The 18921-nt window shown below is 44.4% G+C and overlaps 1 protein-coding gene across 15 annotated transcripts; it reads right to left on the bottom strand.

The window, feature by feature from the left end:
* Positions 1-5208: 5208 nt before the first annotated feature.
* Positions 5209-18174, bottom strand: LOC100976134 (butyrophilin subfamily 3 member A1). Of its 15 annotated transcripts, none has more exons than XM_063605193.1 (11): positions 18017-18174; positions 14997-15056; positions 14780-14924; positions 14172-14519; positions 12476-12757; positions 10695-10895; positions 10514-10534; positions 10396-10422; positions 9291-9317; positions 8845-8871; positions 5209-8014 (listed from the first exon to the last, which is right to left on the bottom strand). In XM_063605193.1, exons 3-11 carry the CDS (start codon positions 14862-14864, stop codon positions 7896-7898), a joined length of 1137 nt encoding a protein of 378 aa, XP_063461263.1. In that variant the 5' UTR covers positions 14865-14924; positions 14997-15056; positions 18017-18174; the 3' UTR covers positions 5209-7895. The 15 variants fall into 15 exon arrangements, with proteins under 15 accessions (XP_063461263.1, XP_014200727.3, XP_034817494.3 ...); XM_014345241.4 differs by having other exon boundaries at positions 5209-7721; XM_034961603.3 differs by having other exon boundaries at positions 5209-7259.
* Between the last annotated feature and the right edge of the window lie 747 nt (positions 18175-18921).

The raw sequence follows: 18921 nt of genomic DNA, 5'->3' as shown, positions 1-18921 counted from the left end.
CCCGTGAAATCCTGCCCAGCCTTCGTGCCTACTTCCTCCAAGAACAACTCTGAATGTTCCTGCCTGAAGTGTTCTCAGCCTCTTCTGACACCCAAATCTTTTGCTGTTCCCATATCCTGTCTTGTATTATTGTTATTCAGGTATCAACTGTGTCTTTGCTGTGGCTACAGTACCTGCTCTTCTAGACTGACTTCTGCAGGATGTGATTCTTCTCTCCTTATAGGGCTCAGCCTTAGCTCTGCTCTCAGCTGCTGTTCAATGCATAAATGACATGCTCAGGGTAAGGTCATTCCCACCACAGCATGGCCCAGTTCCTGGAATCATTCGGCATCAGAGTGTGAGAGAGAGGTGGCAGCAGGATTAAGCCACTCTAGGTCAGAAGTTCAAGGACCAGGAAGGAGGACCCAGTAGGTTCCTTCTGCAGAGAAAGCTCTATGATGAGAATGAGCTAAAGCAAGTCCTGAGAACTGCTTTTTCAATTGGACTGACCCTTATACTGTCCCTTTCTGAAACGGCAGCCTCACCTATCACTTGATGCTTCTGGAGTATAATTAAAATTGGATTCTAGGTTGAGTGGCTAATGAGGATAAAATCATAGCAAGTATTGGATCATTCCAGCCAAGCCTGGACTGTTCTTTGGAATAAACAGAAGTGGACACTGTAAGTATACAAAACTCAGGCTAAGATCTGGCTTCAGTTTTTTTATCTGAAGATATAATGTCCAGGGCTTCTGAAGCAGCTTGTGCCAGAAGTATCCAGCTAAGCCAGGTTTCACCCTCTGCCAAAGTTGACATGAGCCATTCGGAAATATGTGTGTTCTAGGCAACAAGAGGGTTTATTGCTCATCAGGTAGCTTAGCAAGAAACCAGGTGATATGGTTTGGCATGGGGGCAATCATGGGAGCAGTTACCTCCATGCTGTTCTCATAATAGTGAGTTCTCAGGATATCTGATGATTTTATAAGGGACTTTCCCCCCTTTTGCTCAGCACTTCTTCTTCCTGCCATCATATGAAGAAGGACGTGTTTGCTTCCACTTCTGCCATGATTGTAAGTTTCCTGAGGCCTTTCCAGCCATGGTACTGTGAGTTAATTACACCTCTTTCCTTTATACATTACCCAGTCCTTCATACTAGCATGAGAACAGACTAATACAGTATATTGGTACCAGTAGTGTGGGGTGCTGTTATGAGGATACCCGAAAATGTGGAAGTGACTTTGAAACTGGGTAACAGGCAGAGGTTGGAACAGTTTGGAGGGCTCAGAAGAAGACAGGAAAATGTGAGAAAGTTTGGAACTTCCTAGAGACTTGTTGAATGGCTTTAACCAAAATGCTGATAGTGATATGGACAATGAAGTCTAGGCTGAGGTAGTCTCAGATAGAGATGAGGAACTTGTTGGGAAATGGAGTAAAGGTCACTCTTGCTATGCACAAAAGACTGGTGGCATTTGTCCCTGCCCTAGAGTTCTGTGGAACTTTGAACTTCAGAGTGACGATTTGGGGTATCTGGCGAAAGAAATTTCTAAGTGGCAGCTATTGTCAATATTCCCCTCAAATGTCTAAATGCTTCGCCTGGAAGCCTACAATTCCCTTTCACTTCAATCCAAAACCTTGCAAGTAATACACTAGCAATGGCTTCACAGTGGTGGAGGAAGCAGAGCATAAAAGTTTGAAAAATTTGCAGCCTGATGATTTGATAAAAAAGAAAAATCCATTTTCTGAGGAGAAAGGCAAGCTGGCTGCAGAAATTTGCATAAGTAACAAGGAATCAAATGTTAATCACCAAGACTATGGGGAAAATGCCCCTAGGGCCTGTCAGAGGTTTTCCTGGTAGACCCTTCCATCACAGATCCAGAGGTCTGGGAGAAAAAAATGGTTTCCTAGGCTGGGGCCAGGGTCCCCCAGTGCTCATTGCAGCCTAGGGATTTGGTGCCCTCAGTTCCAGCTGATTCAGCTCCAGCTATGGCTAAGAGAGGCCAATGTATAGCTCAGACTGTTGCTTCTGAGGGTACGAGTGCCAAGCCTTGGTGGCTTTCACATAGTGTTGGGTCTGCAGGTACACAGAAGTCAAGAATTGAGGTTTGGGAACCTCTGCCAAGATTTCAGAGGATGTATGGAAACAGCTGGATGTCCAGGCAGAAGTTTGCTGCAGGAGCAGAGCCCTCATGGAGAACCTCTGTGAGGGCAGTTTGGAACAGAAATGTGGGGTTAGAGCCCCCACACAGAGGCCCCACTGGGGCACTGCCCAGTGGAGCTATGAAAAGAGGGCCATCATCCTCCAGATTCCAGAATGGTAATCCACTGACAGCTTGTACTTTGCACCTGGAAAAGCAGCAGACACTCAATGCCAGCCTGTGAAAGCAGCTGGGAGGGGGGCTGTATCCTGCAAAGCCATAGGGGTGGAGTTGCTCAAGGCCATGGGAGCCTACCTCTTGCCTCAGTGTGACCTGGATGTGAGACATGGAGTCAAAAGAGATTATTTTGGGAATTTAAAGTTTAATGACTGTCCTATTGGATTTTGATCTTGTATGGGGCCCATAGCCCTTTTGTTTTGGCCAGTTTCTCCCATTTGGAATGGGTGTATTCACTCAATGCCCGCACCCACATTGTATCTAGGAAGTAACTAACCTGCTTTTGATTTTTCAGGTTCATAAGGGAAAGGGACTTACCTTACCTCACATGAGACTTTGGACTTGGACTTTGGGTTAATGCTAGAATGAATTAAGATTTTGGGGGACTGTTGGAAAGGCATGATTGTGTTTTGAAATGTGAGGACATAAGACTTGGGAGGGGCCAGGGGCGGAATGATATGGTTTGGCTGTATCCCCACCCAAATCTCATCTTGAATGGTAGTTCCCATAATTCCCACATGCCATGGGAGGGAAACAGTGTGAGGTGTCATGGGGTGGGAATCTTGGCAGTGTTTACCTCCTTGTTCTTCTTGTGATAGTGAGTTCTCACAAAATCTGATGGTTTTATAAGGGGCTTTTTCCTCTTTTGCTCAGCACTCACCCTTCCTGCCATCATATGAAGAAGGACATGTTTGCTTCCCCTGTCACCATTATTGTAAGTTTCCTAAGGCCTCCCCAGCCAGGCAGAACTGTGAGTCAATTATATCTCTTTCCTTTATAAATTACCCAGTCTCCGGCAGTCATTCATAGCAGTGTGAAAACAGACTAATACACCAGGTTCTACTGGAGTGTGCCACATTAGATAGTGACAGCCTGACACAATCATTCCCTGTCATGGGAGGGATAAGCACAGAGGAAGCATCACTTCAGCAAGGTTCTCTGTGGATCTGGTGTACATGGGACCCCTGGGAAAACCAGGACCCAGACTGAACACTGATCCCTTTTTGCTTTGCAAATGAGTTTCAATTTTTGACGGCAATTTGGGCATGTCTCTTTTTTTGAGTCACCTCTAGCTACGGAGTCCTTCCAGGGGAGGCCCAGACTTTTTGGTGAAGAGAAAAACCGTTCCTACTTTGCCCCTTACATATTCCAGATTCCTGACTCACAGAATCAATGAGCATAGTGCAATGGTTGTGCAAGTTGCTAATTTTCCATACTTCAACAATATTAGTCAATATATTTACCTCGTCTCAAGAGAACAAATTGCCCAGAACATGCTAGAATGATACTGGGACCTCAAGGAAAAAAAGATGAGAAAATTGCCCAAACTGCTTCCATCTTCAAGTTTCCTCTCTGCACATGTGCTTTGGTGTTCTGTTTCTGCAGTTCAACTTCTTCTCCTCTTTTGGACCATAATGTGAGTGGAAGAGTTCTTCCCACAACTCCCATGCACACCTGCTACAGGTGTAGCTAGTCACATGTCACTTGAAGGTCCCCTGCCCTAGCCTGGCTCAGGTGTCCATCCCAGACCCAGTCCATGTGGTGAGGCTGCAGGGCCATGCTATACAGACATGTATTGGAACACAAGAGGTCACTAATGCTAAATGAATGTAGTGCAGGGAGGGCAGAGGGACCTTGAAAGGCATTCATTATATTCTCAGAAGCAGAGCCCTTAGAACAGATGCTGTTGATGCCCCATTCCATATTCTCTTGGCCTATTACAATTTGCCAATAGTGGAGGAACACAGTTTCCTTCAAGGATAACAATGTCTGACCTCAGTTATTTGTGTCTCTCCTCCTCCGCTTTCTCTAACACCAGTGATATTTGCTTTTTTTTCTGCAGATGCACAACCCAACCTTGAAGTACAGCAGAACTAACATTCCCAGGGGCAACCTTCAACCAATTTAAGCAAAAGAGGATGGGAGGTGTTGATAAATGTACAAGGGCCCCCAGCCCTTAGGAAGATTCTGACATATATTCCACAATTTCATATAGTTTCTTACAGTGTCCTGGGTGGGACAAGCCGAGTTGTCCATATGGTGACTCATTAATGAACTCTTTGTGCCATTCCTCACACAACTGGCTTTCCCCCTTCTGTGATTCACTATTTCTGCACTTGTGTTTCCTGGGATGATTTCCCAAATAAGTGGTAGCTTCAATAGTGCTCTTCCCTCCATACACACCTAGTGATGTTTACTGTGAAACATGTGACAATGATATATAACATGGCAAAATGGACCTTATAGAATTAAGGTTATGGACCTTAAAATTTAGTGATTATTCTAAATTATCTGCGTGGACTTAATCGTATCACAGGAGTTCTCAAAAGTAGAAGGCAGAAGAATCAGAGAGGTGCAATGGAAAAAGAACCAGAAAAACTTCAAAGATTGACAAGTCCTCAATGCATAATTGCTGCTTTGAAGACTGAAGAAGGGAGCTGCGAGCCAAAAAAACAGCAGCCTCTAGGGATGGGAACAGCCTTCAGCTGTAAATCAGTAAGCAACTGGGACCTCTGTCGTGTAATTGCAAAAATTGAATTCTGCCAGCAATCTGAATACACAAGAAAACATATTGCTCTCTAGAGCCTCCAGAAAAGAATCCAGCATGCAGACACATTGATCTTAGTCTGGTGAGATCCCTGTTGGACTTCTGACCTATAGAACTGTGAACCAAAAACTTGTGTTGCTTTAAGTCTAAGAATTTGTGCTAATTCATCATAGCAGCAGTAGAAAACACATACAATAAAGGTTTTGTGAAAACACTGCAATGAGGTAAACTGAAACTGTGGGGAGTACAGTGGGTGTGTGGACTATTCTACTGTGCCAGGTAGACTTATTAGAGTCTAGAAAAAGCCAAGTTGAAGAGTCAGCATTATTAACAAATTTATTGAACAACTAGAACTTGACAAGCACATGCCAGGTAGAGGGGATACAGTGGAGAGCAATAATAATGATAATAATGAGGAGTAGTTTTTCCCTAGCAGGCAGCAGTTGAAAGGAATATTGGTTTAACATCCACCAATGAGCAGGGGTGGATAGACACCTCTCCTGGAGACAGAGTCCATAACGGGATTAAAAATATCCCTGTAAGCCGGTCACCCGGTAGCTCAAGCCTGTAATCCCAGCACTTTGGGAGACCGAGGTGGGTGGATCATGAGGTCAAGAGATCGAGACCATCCTGGCCAACATAGTGAACCCTCATCTGTACTAAAAGTACAAAAATTTGTTGGGTGTGGTGGCGTGCACCTATATTCCCAGTACTCGGGAGGCTGAGGCAGGAGAATTGTTTGAACCCAGGAGGTGGATGTTGCAGAGAGCTGAGATCGCACCACTGCACTCCAGCCTAGCAACAGAGTAAGACTCCATCTTAAAAAAAAAAAAAAAAAAATCCCTGTATTTCTTCTAGCTCCCTTCATCCAAATTTCCTATATCACAGAGAATCTCTAGGGTATTTGCTCTGCCTGGAAACCTTGATTGAAGGAAGGCTGGCTCTGGCTGCACGATCACTTATCACATTTGTTGGGTGGGAACACATCTGTTCCCCATGATTTATCAAGTGTGGCCTCTAGTCTCTTTCCAAATCACGTGTCATGTGGGTACGGTGAGGTTATTCTCTCAACCAAGACACTCTGCAGAGCTAATCCAAGGCGTGCTGGGTCTAAGGCTCTGACAATCAGCTGGGAAGGAGTCAACAGGGGTGTCAACTCCACAAACACCTACAGTGATCCTTATCCTGGAGCCATCCTGGGAAAAGAACCTCAGGGCTACAGGTGGGTTCTTCCTATGGGGGAAGAAACAGGGTGGAAAAGAACGGCCATAGGGCCAGGGACTGAAGCTGAACATCTCCCAGCTGCAGAAATTACTGCATGAGTTATGTAAGTTACTTAATGTTGCCCTGCCTCAACTTCCATACTTGCTAAATGAGACTACCCGACAGGGTGTTGCGAGGATTAAAGGAGTGACATCCACCAAAGCTCATAACACAGCACTCAGAGCATTTTAAGTTCTCCATTAATGTTAGTTATTGCTGTTTAGATCCCAGCTGTGTTGTTAACTAATCATGTCTACTTTGTAGTCAATTCACTTTTCTGCACCCCAGTTTCCTTATCTGTATAAGGGGAAAATAAGGTGGTACCAAACTCAAACAACTGTCATATGAATAATTGAATGAGTATCAGTAAAGTGCTTCAGTGCGTGCTTGTAGCTTTATGGTTGTGATTGGTTGCTGTGGAGGGGGAGGCCCTCAGCTCTGAGCTGGGCAGGGAGAAGCAGAGAAAAGTTACTTCAGCCTGAGGCTCCCCACTTTCGTTAGCTAAGCCCGGGGTTACTGGTGTCTCTAGGGAATGATCAGCACTCGGTCAGAATTGGAGGAACTCTCCTTCTTTTCACGCTGGACAAATAGTCAGGGCCGTGGGCTCCAAGGTCAAAATTCTGAAAACAGGATATAGAGCCTCAGAGAAGGAGACGTCCAGGAAAGTATGAATATGCGATCCATCCACAGCATTGTAGAATGAGATATCTCCAGTCTCATAGTCCAGGAAGACCCCCACTTTCGTAGGGGGCTTAGGAAGTTTCAGGTTGGTTCTGGGCTCAGTTAGAGTCCGATACTTATTCCCATCAGTCAGCCCCATAGTCCAGAATCCATTCTCAGGTGTCATTTTGACCCAGCCTTTTCTCTGCACATTCTTACTGCACACCCCTATATGCCACTCTTTCCTGTCCCCTACCTCCACCTCCCAGTAATGTCTCCCTGATATGAAGCTCTCACAGCCGAGAACACAATAATGCCAATTAAATCTCTCAGGGTTGTCTGGCAGATCCTGGGGCTCCTTGGCACGCTGCACACTCCTCTGGTCCTCAGAAACAAGGAGGATGGGGTTTGCTGTTTTTGGATCCAGAATCACATCCGCTGCAGAGAGTTTGAGGAAGTGTCCATGCGGTCAACCATTTTTCCTGGATTTCAGAGCCTCAGCATGCAAGGCCTGGGCCATGCTGAGGAGGTCTGAGTCCAAAGCCTGGTGTTCCTAGTCTGCCCTAAATGTGACTCTCTCATCGATGTCAGGAGAGAAAGCCCCAGGTATCAGGTATCTTGTGTCCAGAGGGGAAGAGGAGGGTGAAATGAGGGTTGCCTCAGCATCTGCCTAACCCAATACCCTGACGTGGCCTCAGGAAGCAGCAAGGATCCTTTCTACGTTTTTCTTGTTTCCCTCCCCACATTCACTCTGCCCACTAATGCTTTATACTCAGAGGTTAATTTTCAACCTTCATTCGACCACTCATGAGCTAAATGAGTTCCCCTTTTCTGCAGTCTATTTTTCCATACATCCAATTTATTTAACAAAGTGGAGCCTCATCTGAAGCATTTCCTCACCTGAAAAATGGGGATAAACAAATGAATCTCTAGCGCTGTAGAAGGCAATCATGTTATTTACTCAGCCCACAGCAGGCCATGAAGGAAGCTCCTCATCTTCCTGATAGCTGCAAGGCCGTCTCTGTGCTGGGCTCTATGTGGTGCCTTATATGCCCTAGATTCACTCTCCACCCTTCAGCTTTCTCCACCCTCTTCTGGGCCCCAGGAATCTGTTCTCTGGGCAGATTCCTGAGACAGTGCCACTGGGCTCCCTTGTCCTCTGGTTTGCTGTTGGGTTTGGCCAATGGGAGGCCCTGATAGGAGATTGGAAGGAGAAAGAAAGGAGAGACACACCGTTTAATTTCCTGCTTCCTCCCTGCCAGCAGCAACTGCTGCTGCTCTAACAAGGCCTGAAGACTCTTCTCAGGGAGCCCTCTCTTTGAGCTACTTCTTACTCTGGGTTCCAGTAACTGCCTCCCCTCCCTAGCCGTCCCAGTGTAGGAGTGGAGACAGCTCCCCACTGTTGGGAACCATGGGGGCACTGCACTTTTCCTTGTTGCTTTCCCTTAACCCTCCTTTCTGCAAACCTTCAACCACCCAGTTTGAACTCATCATCTCCTTCTTAAGGTTTTTGACCAATGGATATTTATTATTCCTTCAGTCTTCACCTCAACCCCCACAAACACAGATTGAAATCATCACCTAAATATGTGGAGGCCAAAGCTCAGAAGCATTAAGTTTTTTTGAGAAGGCACTGACAGTAGGTGGCATGAGAAGTCTGGGAAGGACTAAGTTCTTTGGGCAGGCATCGCCTCCTTTCCTTGGCATTTCCATCCTCACTCTCCCTGCAGTATTACTCAGTGTGTGTCTCCTTCCCCTCAGCTCCACCCTTTATATGTCTTCCTTCCCAGGAAGGTCTGAGGAAGTGCAAGAGATCTATTCGCCCTGGTTCCCTGGGCTCTCAGCAGAAAGGGTCTTGGAGATGGGCCCACTTTTCAGATTGGAATTTAATGTTGCCTACCCCAAATTCTCCTAGTCATGGGAGCTTTTCTTCCCCAAATCACAACAGTTGGAGAAGTAAAAAGGAAAAAGGAATATAGTCCCTCAGGTTGTTGGTCCAGGGAACACACAGTGATTTACTCACCAGGCTTGAAGAGGGCCTTTTTCCATTCTGAAAGGAAGGAGACACAGATAAGGAAAAGGTCAGTATTCTTGTACTTTTCCCCACTGCACTCTCCCCTCACTACATGTTTTCTCTCCTTTTCTTCAGAGTCTCTTCCAGGGTCCAGCCTCCCTCTTCTACAGCTCTGATGGATCAGGGGTGGCACCTTCTCAAAAATGGTGAGCTCTGTTCCCTCTGCAATGAAGGGTACAGGCTGCAAGGCCAGGCTTTGCAAGGGGGTGTGCAGGGTCAAGAGTCTCTCTGATTCTCCAGAAAAGCAGAAATCAACCCCCCACAACACACAAATTGAGTCTTTGGGTTAAATCTGATTCATGCAAATGAGAACATCAATGGATCACAGCAGAGAAAAGGTTGAAATGTTCATGGCACATGTCCCAGCAAACTCAGAGAGCATCAGGTTCACTCACCATTATAGGCTGAATGTCTCTCTCCCCCTACAATGAAAAAAAGATAGAGATGTCACCTGAACTTGCCATTTTTGATTTGGCCCCATTCCCTTAACTTTACATCCATCTAATCTTTTTTTTTTTTTTTTTTAACTACCTGTATCTTCCTCCTCTGCAGGTTCAATTCTTTCTATTGTGTCGTTCTTAATATCAAATCCAGGAACATCAGTCGAATGCTAGTGACATGGCAGACATTGCGAGAGTTCCTTCCCGATGGTGTTCAGCTGATCTATTTGGAATGTATCTATACACCTGTACCTGGGCATAGGTGTCTCCATGTCTATATGCACATATATATATACACACACATATATACATATATATGCACATATATGTGTATATATGTATATATGTGTGTATATATATTTAAATGTGTGTATGTGTGTGTGTGTGTTTGCAAGATCCTTCTATATCAATCTAATTTCGTACCTTACTCTGAAAAGAATTTGGGAAATTTAATGAGCAATTTCAGGGACTAGTGTTTGAAGTCAGTTAGAATAAATTGGTACCAACTGAGCAACGGTTCAGGCCACTTTTGTTTATTAGACACACTTTCCTCCCTCTCTCTTTTCAGATTTTCTTGTTCTTTATTATCTTTTATTCTTTTTCTTCTCTGGAGCCTATAGATTATGTAAAATGACCAGTGAAGTTCCTGCCATAGAGAATGCACTTCATCTACCTCTTCCCCCTTCCTTTACAAGTGTGCCCCTGGATATTCCTCAGTGCTTTGCAGGGCTATAGAGTCTGTGGCCCCTGGTAGAGAGAAATTGAAGGCATATTTTCTTCGAGACCAGTCGAGAAAGAGAAAGAGAGGGAGAAAGAAACACTCCTCCTGGGTGTTACTCCAATCAGCCACACTCTTTCTTTTTTCCTTTCTTCTCTTTCCTTTTTTTTTTTTTTTTTTTTACTTTTTGGCAATGACTAGGAATTGGCACATCTATTTTCTTTCCTTAGTCAAAGGGATCTAAGACCACTTCCCAACCTTGGGGAAAGAGTTAAGAGTGGAAACTATTCAAGCACAGACAGTTATAGATTCAAATTCAGAGAAAATATCAGAGGCACTTACGAGATGCGTACTGGATACTTCTCCATCCTGCAATGGAAGGAACAGGGGAAGATGCATCAAGGCGCATAAAGCAGGGACAGGAAGACATGCCTGGGTCTCTGGGGGAATGGGAACTTACTGAGTTCCTCCAGGAGCTTCACTGGAAAATAAGCAGAAATAATAATGAACTGTTACAGGTGAGGGGGTTTTCTAAAAAATTAACCTTAAAAGCAACTGAGCTCTGGGGTGGGGATGGGCATGAGGTCTTTGGGCTTTGGCCCATAAGCCAGGGGCTCAGATAAACTCCCAGGGTCAGCTACCTCTTGTGCTTTGTTCTTGCTTCATTGTGCTCCATGCCATTTCTCTCAACTCTTGCTCTCTCTTTTTCTTTCTGAACTGAGTCTTTTTTTCCTCCTGCTGTTGCCACAGGAAGTAACCGGCTCCCCCAAGAAGCAGCAGCAAGACAGGCAGGGTCCCTGCCAGGGCGGCGATCCACCTCTGGGCGCTCCTGAAGAAGGGGTCTGTGAAGGCAACGGCTGTGGGTCATGGGGGCCGGTGCACTCAGCTTCCCCAGACTGCAGCGCCCCAAGTGTTAGCTGCTCACCCCAGGTCACAGGGCACGGAATCTATCTCACAAGGTTAAATAATCTTTCTCATGCTAAAATCTCAGAGGACAGTGGGTAAGACTTTGATAAACCCCCACTAGAGGCTGCTACTATTACTTCTGTTGAGATGTCTGCCTCTCATGTGGAAAGTGAGTGACTTGAGGATATCAAACACATTTTTTTCTAATTCAACTTTTTAATAGGTAACACATGTACATGGTTCTAAAATACATGTATAAAAAGTCACGCAAGTCTCCCATCCACCCAGTCCTCCCTCCCACCCTCCCTTTCTTAACTTCAAATTAGTCTGCTTAATATGATGCTTAAGAACAGGAACTTTGGAGCTGGAGGCCCTGGGTGTCAATGCTGGCTCCTTTAGGTGACTTGCAGTGTGACTTTAGACTAATTACTTAACCTCTCTGTTCCTACTGCCCTTCTCCTGAAGTTAGAAGGATTAAATTAATACTTATAAAGTGCCTGACGCCTAGTGAGTGTTATGACATTACTTGTTAACTTAAAAAAATGTAAATAAAAATATATTCTTGTTTTTCCTCTTATTTGCACTAAAGATAGCATTCCATACACACCACTCTGCATTTTGCTCTTTCTGTGCAAAGTTAATCTTGGAGGTTTTTCCACTTCACTATAGAGAGAATTATCTCTTTTTTCTTTCACAGTTGAGTGGTATCCATTGCATGAAAGTTCCCCAGCAGTGAACATCTGCATAGTTTCCAACCTTGTGCAGTCATAATCAGTGCTATAAAAAATAACTTTTTACATGGATCATCTCATACAAATGCAAGCTTATCTACCAAATAAATTCCCAGAAGTGCAATTTTGGATCACTAAAGATGTAGTTTGGATAGATATTGTTATATAGCCCCCAACAGAGGTTGTGCTAATGCACACCAAAAATACAAGTCATCCCAGCAGATGCCTAGGAGTCACAGCCTTCCTACATTCCTGCCATAACCATGTGTTATCAACCAACAGACGTTTGTTTTGATTTTTGCCAATACCATAAGTGAAAAATGATTCAGTATGTTTCTCTAATGAATGAGAACGAACACTCTTTTGTGAGTTATTTCCTTTTCTGTAAATTAAATAATTTATGACCTTTGTTAAAATTTTTTACTCAGTTTTTAAAATCTTCTGTCTCAAGGAGATTAGCTCTTTCTCTATGAGTTTGTATATATATATATATGTTTTCCCCTTTCGTCATTTGACTTTACATATGCAGCTTATCTTAACAATTATCCCCTAATTCCAATTACTGTTATACTTCTGGCAGACAGGAAATGTTCAGTAAATGTTTGTGTCATGAACAGCTTTATGGAGAAGAGAAGCTCCCCCGGTGCAAGGAGGAGCCTCCAGGTCCATGCTTTGGGCCTTATATTCAGTGCAGAGACCCAGGTTGACTGCAGACACTAACACCTCCCCCTTCATTCAACTGCCACAGCCCAGCTCAGAAAACCTGAGGCCAAGCAGGTACTGACCTGCGATGGAAATGCTGGCTGTCTTTTCCAGGCCGAGGAGGGAACTTCTGATGGTACAGGATACACCCTCCCCAGAGCTGCCTCTCATGATCACAGATGCTGCTACTGCATACAGGCCCACTCCGTCTGCAACCACAGGTGCTTCCACAGTCGGGATGTTCTCTCCCTTGTTGTTGCTCCACTGTATTTGGGGTTGGGGGTACCAGCCAGTGGACCTGCACTCCAGATGGATCCCTCCATCCTCGTAACCCTTCACATCAACGTGAAGATCAGAACCCAGTGCTGTGGAAGGATGAATTAGCCTAAATTCTTGAGAGGCCTGTATCAGAGAGGGTCTCAAAAGGAATCATGGCACACTCACCTTCCATAATTCAAGAACAATTTCATTTTAGAGCTGCTTACAAAAGTGTGGTCCTAGTGAGGAGAAAGCTACATGAATGAGCGCAGTATCCTAGGGTCAGTAACAGTGGGGCTATTCCCACCCACTACAGTTACCAGAGGGAGGAGGAGAGGGAGCTTTTTTGAAGACATAAAAGAAGAGATTTATGCATTAAGGACTTTCTTGAGAGGGGCAGTGACCTTCAGCAAGGCAATGCAGCCAGCCTGAGGGTAACTTGCAGGAAGGAAGCCAGGGACTAAGCACCCAGATCTCTCTTTTCTCTCCCTCCCTTCATCGTCTGCTACAGATCCCTGCTGACCAAACCCTTAAACAGAAGCCACAGGGAAAAGCATTGCACTAAGAAAGAAAAGAGCAGTCCCCTTATCTGGAAGCGGCAACAGGACTCAATGTCCTCCTGTTGAACAAAAGCAATTTCACAGAACACCAGCATCAGATGATGGCACTTTGTGACTATGATGGATCATGGGAAAAACAAGACCACCCCACATCATGTGTGAGCACAGAGAAAAACATGAACATTGTCCAAACCACAGCAGTCACCAAACATCCCCCATCAGCAATGAGGGATTGCTGCCCCTTCATCAATTACAGCTTTAGTCTCACCCTGGTCTCTTTCTTCCTAGATAAGATTGATTAAGGTTCTCACTCATAGAATTAACCTGCCCACACCTTCCTAGCAGTGTCTCATCCAGAGCAGAGGCCAAAGTCTATAAACCCTCCTCCCAAATCCCCTAACACAAGCCCAAATTATATACTAAGTCTGCTCTAACAGCTTCTTACGGAGACTCCACCACAGCTCCCCGTGATATGTGTTCTTCCTCACTGCCACAAGTAAGAAACACAGCTCCCATGACTACAGGTGTATTCTAGGGTCATTGGCTCAAGAACATTGGCAGCAGATACAGTCCAGATAGCCCAGTCTTCTAGGGCCCACAATAGCATGTACCTAGTGGAGCCATAGAAGCCATCCAGTACAGAACTAAACAGGAATGACTGTGTACCGGTCACTAAAGAGATGATTTCTTATGCTTCCTATCCCTTGTCCTTCACTTCCCTTATATCTCTGGTGGCCAGAGGAAAGGAGTTCTTTACTTGAGCATGTAGTGTACAGCAGGAATTCTTCCTAAAGGAAAACCTGTGTCTTTCTCAAGGGCCTCAGAGAAGCTAAGTTGGGAGGCAGTGCAGGCAATTGCTAGTGAGCAGCCAGGAGTGTCTGCAGTGCTTTTGAAAGAGGGACTCTGCATCTGCTCTAGATCCTACAGAGAAATGTTCTCAGAACAAAACCTGGAGGCTCACCTGCAACCTTCAGCTCCACCAGGGCTTTTTCATAGAAGTCACCATCTTGGAAATAACACAAGTACTTTCCACTGTCAGAGGCTGTGACGTTGTGTATTCGGAGAGCAGCCTTCCCTGCAGTGATGCCATCCCGCAGAATCGAAGTTCTCCCTCGATACGGTGCACTCTGCCTGTCTTCCACTTCCTTTCCATCTGCATACACGTTCACCACCTGCCTTAGGCTGGAACTCACCCACCTCAGCTCCATGGTCTCTGCACTCATGGTCGGGAACAGGTGACAGGGCAGATCAGCGTCTTCACCCACCATGGCCAGGATGGGCCCAGAGGGTCCAAGCACAGAAAACTGAGCTGTAGGCACAAGGGGGAGGATCTGTCAGAGGGTGTTGGAGTTGGGGTCATGAGAGGAAGGGTGCTTCTCAGACAGGGAAGGCGAGATACAAAGAAACTGGTGGGGGAAACTGATCTTAACAGAAGCACCATTTGTCTCTTACTGACGGGTGAACCTTCAGGTCGGGATGGACTTCAGGTTTGGGAAGGAGTCAAAAGTCCTATGAGGACATAATTTGGTAATTGTCTGCTTCAGAAACAAGCGTGGAATCGTTCCCTACCTGAGTGAGGCATGAGCAGCTGAAGCAAAAGGAGGCAGACACGAAAGATGAGCAGAAGGAAGGCCAGGAAACTTGCCATTTTCATTCATGCTGCATATCAGGAGACACCGGAAGGTGGGGGGCAGACACTATGACCTGGAAGAAGCTATAGAATTCCAAATGGAAATCTCCACTTCCCTAGAGCTAACTCAAGTATGGTGACCGAAGAAGATCTTACCTCTGCCAAAAATTCTGTCCTTCAGTGTCTTCACCTTTGAGTCCCAACATTGAAAATCACCTGTAAAAACATGTCTATGTGAAATGCACATCTGTTATTCGATCAGAAAATCCTCACTGTACTGTTTAACAATATTCAGAATCCTATGACTTCCCCAAACTTCCCCTGCCAAATCCAACCCACCACAATACCCCTCTGATTCATGCAGGACACTCTTCACTGGGCTCCCTGGTTCCACCGGGGTCGACCGCTGTGGGTGTCCGACACTGTGGACTCCTCAAAGCCCCAACTCTTGGCCATCACCATGGTCAACTCATGGCCTAGTGGACTCCTGGTAGGATTAAGGAAGACTGCTTCGTGGGGACCTGAAGTCAGTCAGGGGCTGAACCCACCACATTTAATCCAAGGCTAGTGATCACAGAGCTGCAAATAAGACCAGGCCTTACTTACCTTTTCTTTCTTCCCTTCATAAAGTCATTCAACAAATATTTACCGAGCACCCACAAGGGGCCAGGCCCATGATATAAGGGTTAGGGACACAAAGAGGGTAAGCAATAAGTAAAGGCTCTAAGATTCACAAGCTCTTTGGTCTCAGACATGAGACAAAACCATTGTAACTTTATTTACTTATACAATATCATGAAGTGTGAAATTTAGAATTGCACAGTTGGCCCAGCAGTTCCACTTCCTGATGTCAAGTCGAGCAAAGTACTTGCATGGGTGCAGACAGAAGCCTCTGTGAGAATGACACTGCTGCACTATTTTTAAAGTATAAAAATGGTAACCAACTGAACCAGCCACCCATCAGGAGGCTGCTTAGAGGAATGATGGCTCATCCCTCGGAGGGAATTCAATGCAGCAGGTAAAAAGAGTTGATTTATTGTCATGAACCTAGATAACGGAGACACACTAAGTGATCAAAAAACACCTTGCACAACTATACTAAAGATTCAATTGAAGAACAAAAGCAAAGCTATCCATTTCTGCATAACTATTTATGTAAATGCCTGAAAAACTCAAAAAAGATGCATGCTAATCTGAAGATCAGAGGTTAGTGAGTGAAGGGACACTTGGCCTTTTGTTCCCTTTACTTTTAAAATATTGGAATGCTTTAAATTTAAAACTTTTCATGTATTACTTAACAATAATTATTATGAGTTACAATAGTGATGGGAACATATTAGCTGCTCAGTAAATACTAACTCCTCAACAGTTTCTTCCAAAACAAAGGAGCATGAGGCCTGCAGCCATAATCCCGCTTGCTGTGGGTCTGGGAATGGCCTCTGAGAACAAGATCTGCAGAGGGAGGTGGGGAGGGATGTAAAGGAAACAAGAGAACAGAGATCTGTGCAGCCGGCCATGCTCCACCCCTGCCTGGATCTTGCACCCACCCAGAGTAAACAATGCATTTCACCACATCTTTTGCTCCTCGAAACTGCTCTTTATGTTGCTATAGAGGGGGTATCATTTTTATTATCATTTTCCCTGAGTTAACAATTTCTCTGCTGTCCTTAGAGTGAGACATAAGTTTTTCTTCTTCATAAAGGATATATTTTTTTTTCCTGATTATAGTCAATATTGCAAATGAAAAAAAGCATAAAGGAATACAAGTTTAAGTAGTGGTTCATGCCTGTAATCCTTGCAATTTGGGAAGTTGAGATGGGAGGATCCCTGGAGCCCAGGAATTCAAGACCAGCCTGGTCAACATAATGAAACCCCATCTCTACAAATCAATCAATCAATAAAATAAAATATCTATAGTAGTAGTCATATACTTTGGTAGTGAAAAGGTAAATATTTCTGGAAGTATTTTGACCATATATATATCAAGGGCCTTAAAAAAAGTTATATGCTTTGCTAAGGAATGGCTATTAAAAGAAAAAAAAAAAGGTGTGTGCTTTGACCCAAATGTTCCACTTGTAGGAATTAGTGTTGCAGAAAAAAGAAAATCAGGAACTAAGACAAAAATTTATGTTTTAGGCTGCTCAATACAGTAAAATCTACAATAGCCAAATGCAGAAAAGAGAAATAGTCCAAACTAGGGAAGTGTTTAAAAATAATTTTAAAGGCTGGGTGTGGTGGCTCACGCCTGTAATCCCAGCTCTTTGGGAGGCTGAGGTGGGCAGATCACCTGAGGTCAGGAGTTTGAGACCAGCCTAGACAACATGGCGAAACTCCGAATCTACTAAAAATACAAAAACTAGCTGGGTGTGGTGGCGTGCACCTGTAATCTCAGCTACCCAGGAGACTGAGGCAGGAGAATCACTGGAACCCAGGAAGCAGAGGCTGCAGTAAGCCGAGAACGTGCCACTGCACTCCAGCCTGGGTGACAGAGCAAGACTCCATCTCAAAACAAACAAAAATATTGTAGATTCATACAATGAAATAGATTGTATCCATTGGATAGCATTCGTTAGGTTTGGGGGAAATGATGAATAAAAGGAAAAACACATACTGTTCCTAAAAGATTTTAAAACAAGGTTTAATGTATGGATCTAACATTGCTAAAATTATAAATAATTGCCCTTCATTAAAAACACAATTCCTAAAGGCTGCATGGAAATCTCTTTTATGATTGAACCATGCATTGTTTGTCTATCCCCCACCTGTTGTATATGTATGCTGGTTCAGGTTTTTCTACATTTTTAATACTTCTGTAATGAACAAATTTACATATGAATTTATAAAGGACACCTCTTTTTAGAATCTCTTAGAATAGATGCCTTGAGTTGTCCAGAACAGATTTTAAAGATTGTTTGCCCTTTTCTGACTACAATACGTTCTTAAGAACATGCAATTAGACTATTTCTTCACCAAATCCCAAACTCTGCAGGTCTTTATTCTTTGCACTACTTCTCCCCTTTCCATGTGTCCACATGTGTGCGTGCGCACCCCCTCAGGCACACACCCCTTTCTCTGGGTGAGTACTCTCCCTGCATGCCCACTCACCACTCTCAGCGATTCAGCCCCTGTCCTCCCAGGCATTGTGAACCAGGCTCTAATCGACTTCCCCTACTCACCTCTTAGCATTCCCCTCTGAAAATCACAGCCCACAGAAGAAAGGCAGTTAATAGTTCTCCATTCTTTCTACTATGGTTAAATCTCCTTCTGGAAGAAAGGAAAAAGAAAGCAGAGACTGTCGGGTCATCGTGAGGAATAATAACAATCTCTCTTTGGAAGAATAAGTTTTTTGATTGGCTCAGAGGTGATGTTTCTCATCAGTTGCTGGGCAGAAACCACTGAGGAAGGCTGAAATGAAAACTGAAAGTACATTGAATTGTACACGTTGAAGAAAAATTCCTGCCCTACCTCCCTTACTGTTTATCTCTTTCATTCTTGTGTGTATATACGTATTTCTATATAGTCACTTGTCTTAAGTCTTTTATCATAATAGAAATATCAGCAGAACACAATGAGAAAAGATTTTAATGTGGTGAAGAGAGAAAGATGTGCACTAATTAAAATGCTACTGTGGCAGTTTGCTAACATTTGCTTGCATGAATATGGGTACATGGAGGAGGAGGAGATTTTACTACAGAGTCAAATAAACGTATGAATGGAAAGAAAACCAGACACAATGCACTTTTTTTTGAAACGGAGTTTCACTCTGTCACCCAGGTTGGAGTGCAGTTGCAGGATCTTGGCTCACTGCAACCTTCGCCTCGCAGGTTCAAGTGATTTTCCTGCCTCAGCTCCTGAATAACTGGCATTACAGGTGCTCGCCCCATGCCCGGCTACTTTTTGTATTTTTAGTAGAGACGGGGTTTTGCCATATTGGCCAGGCTGGTCTCAAACTCCTGAGCTCAAGTGATCCTCCCTCCTCAGATCCCAAAGTGCTAGGATTACAGGCTTAAGCCACCGCACCCGGCCCACAATGCACATTTTTAAGCACCTCCAGCATCCAGGCTTAGGATCTGTTATCAAA

Source organism: Pan paniscus, chromosome 5, assembly GCF_029289425.2.
Source record: "Pan paniscus chromosome 5, NHGRI_mPanPan1-v2.0_pri, whole genome shotgun sequence".
In the NCBI taxonomy this organism is placed as follows: Eukaryota; Metazoa; Chordata; class Mammalia; order Primates; family Hominidae; genus Pan; species Pan paniscus.
The sequence above is the reverse complement of the archived record's forward strand: the minus strand, read 5'-3'. Positions and strand labels throughout refer to the sequence as shown.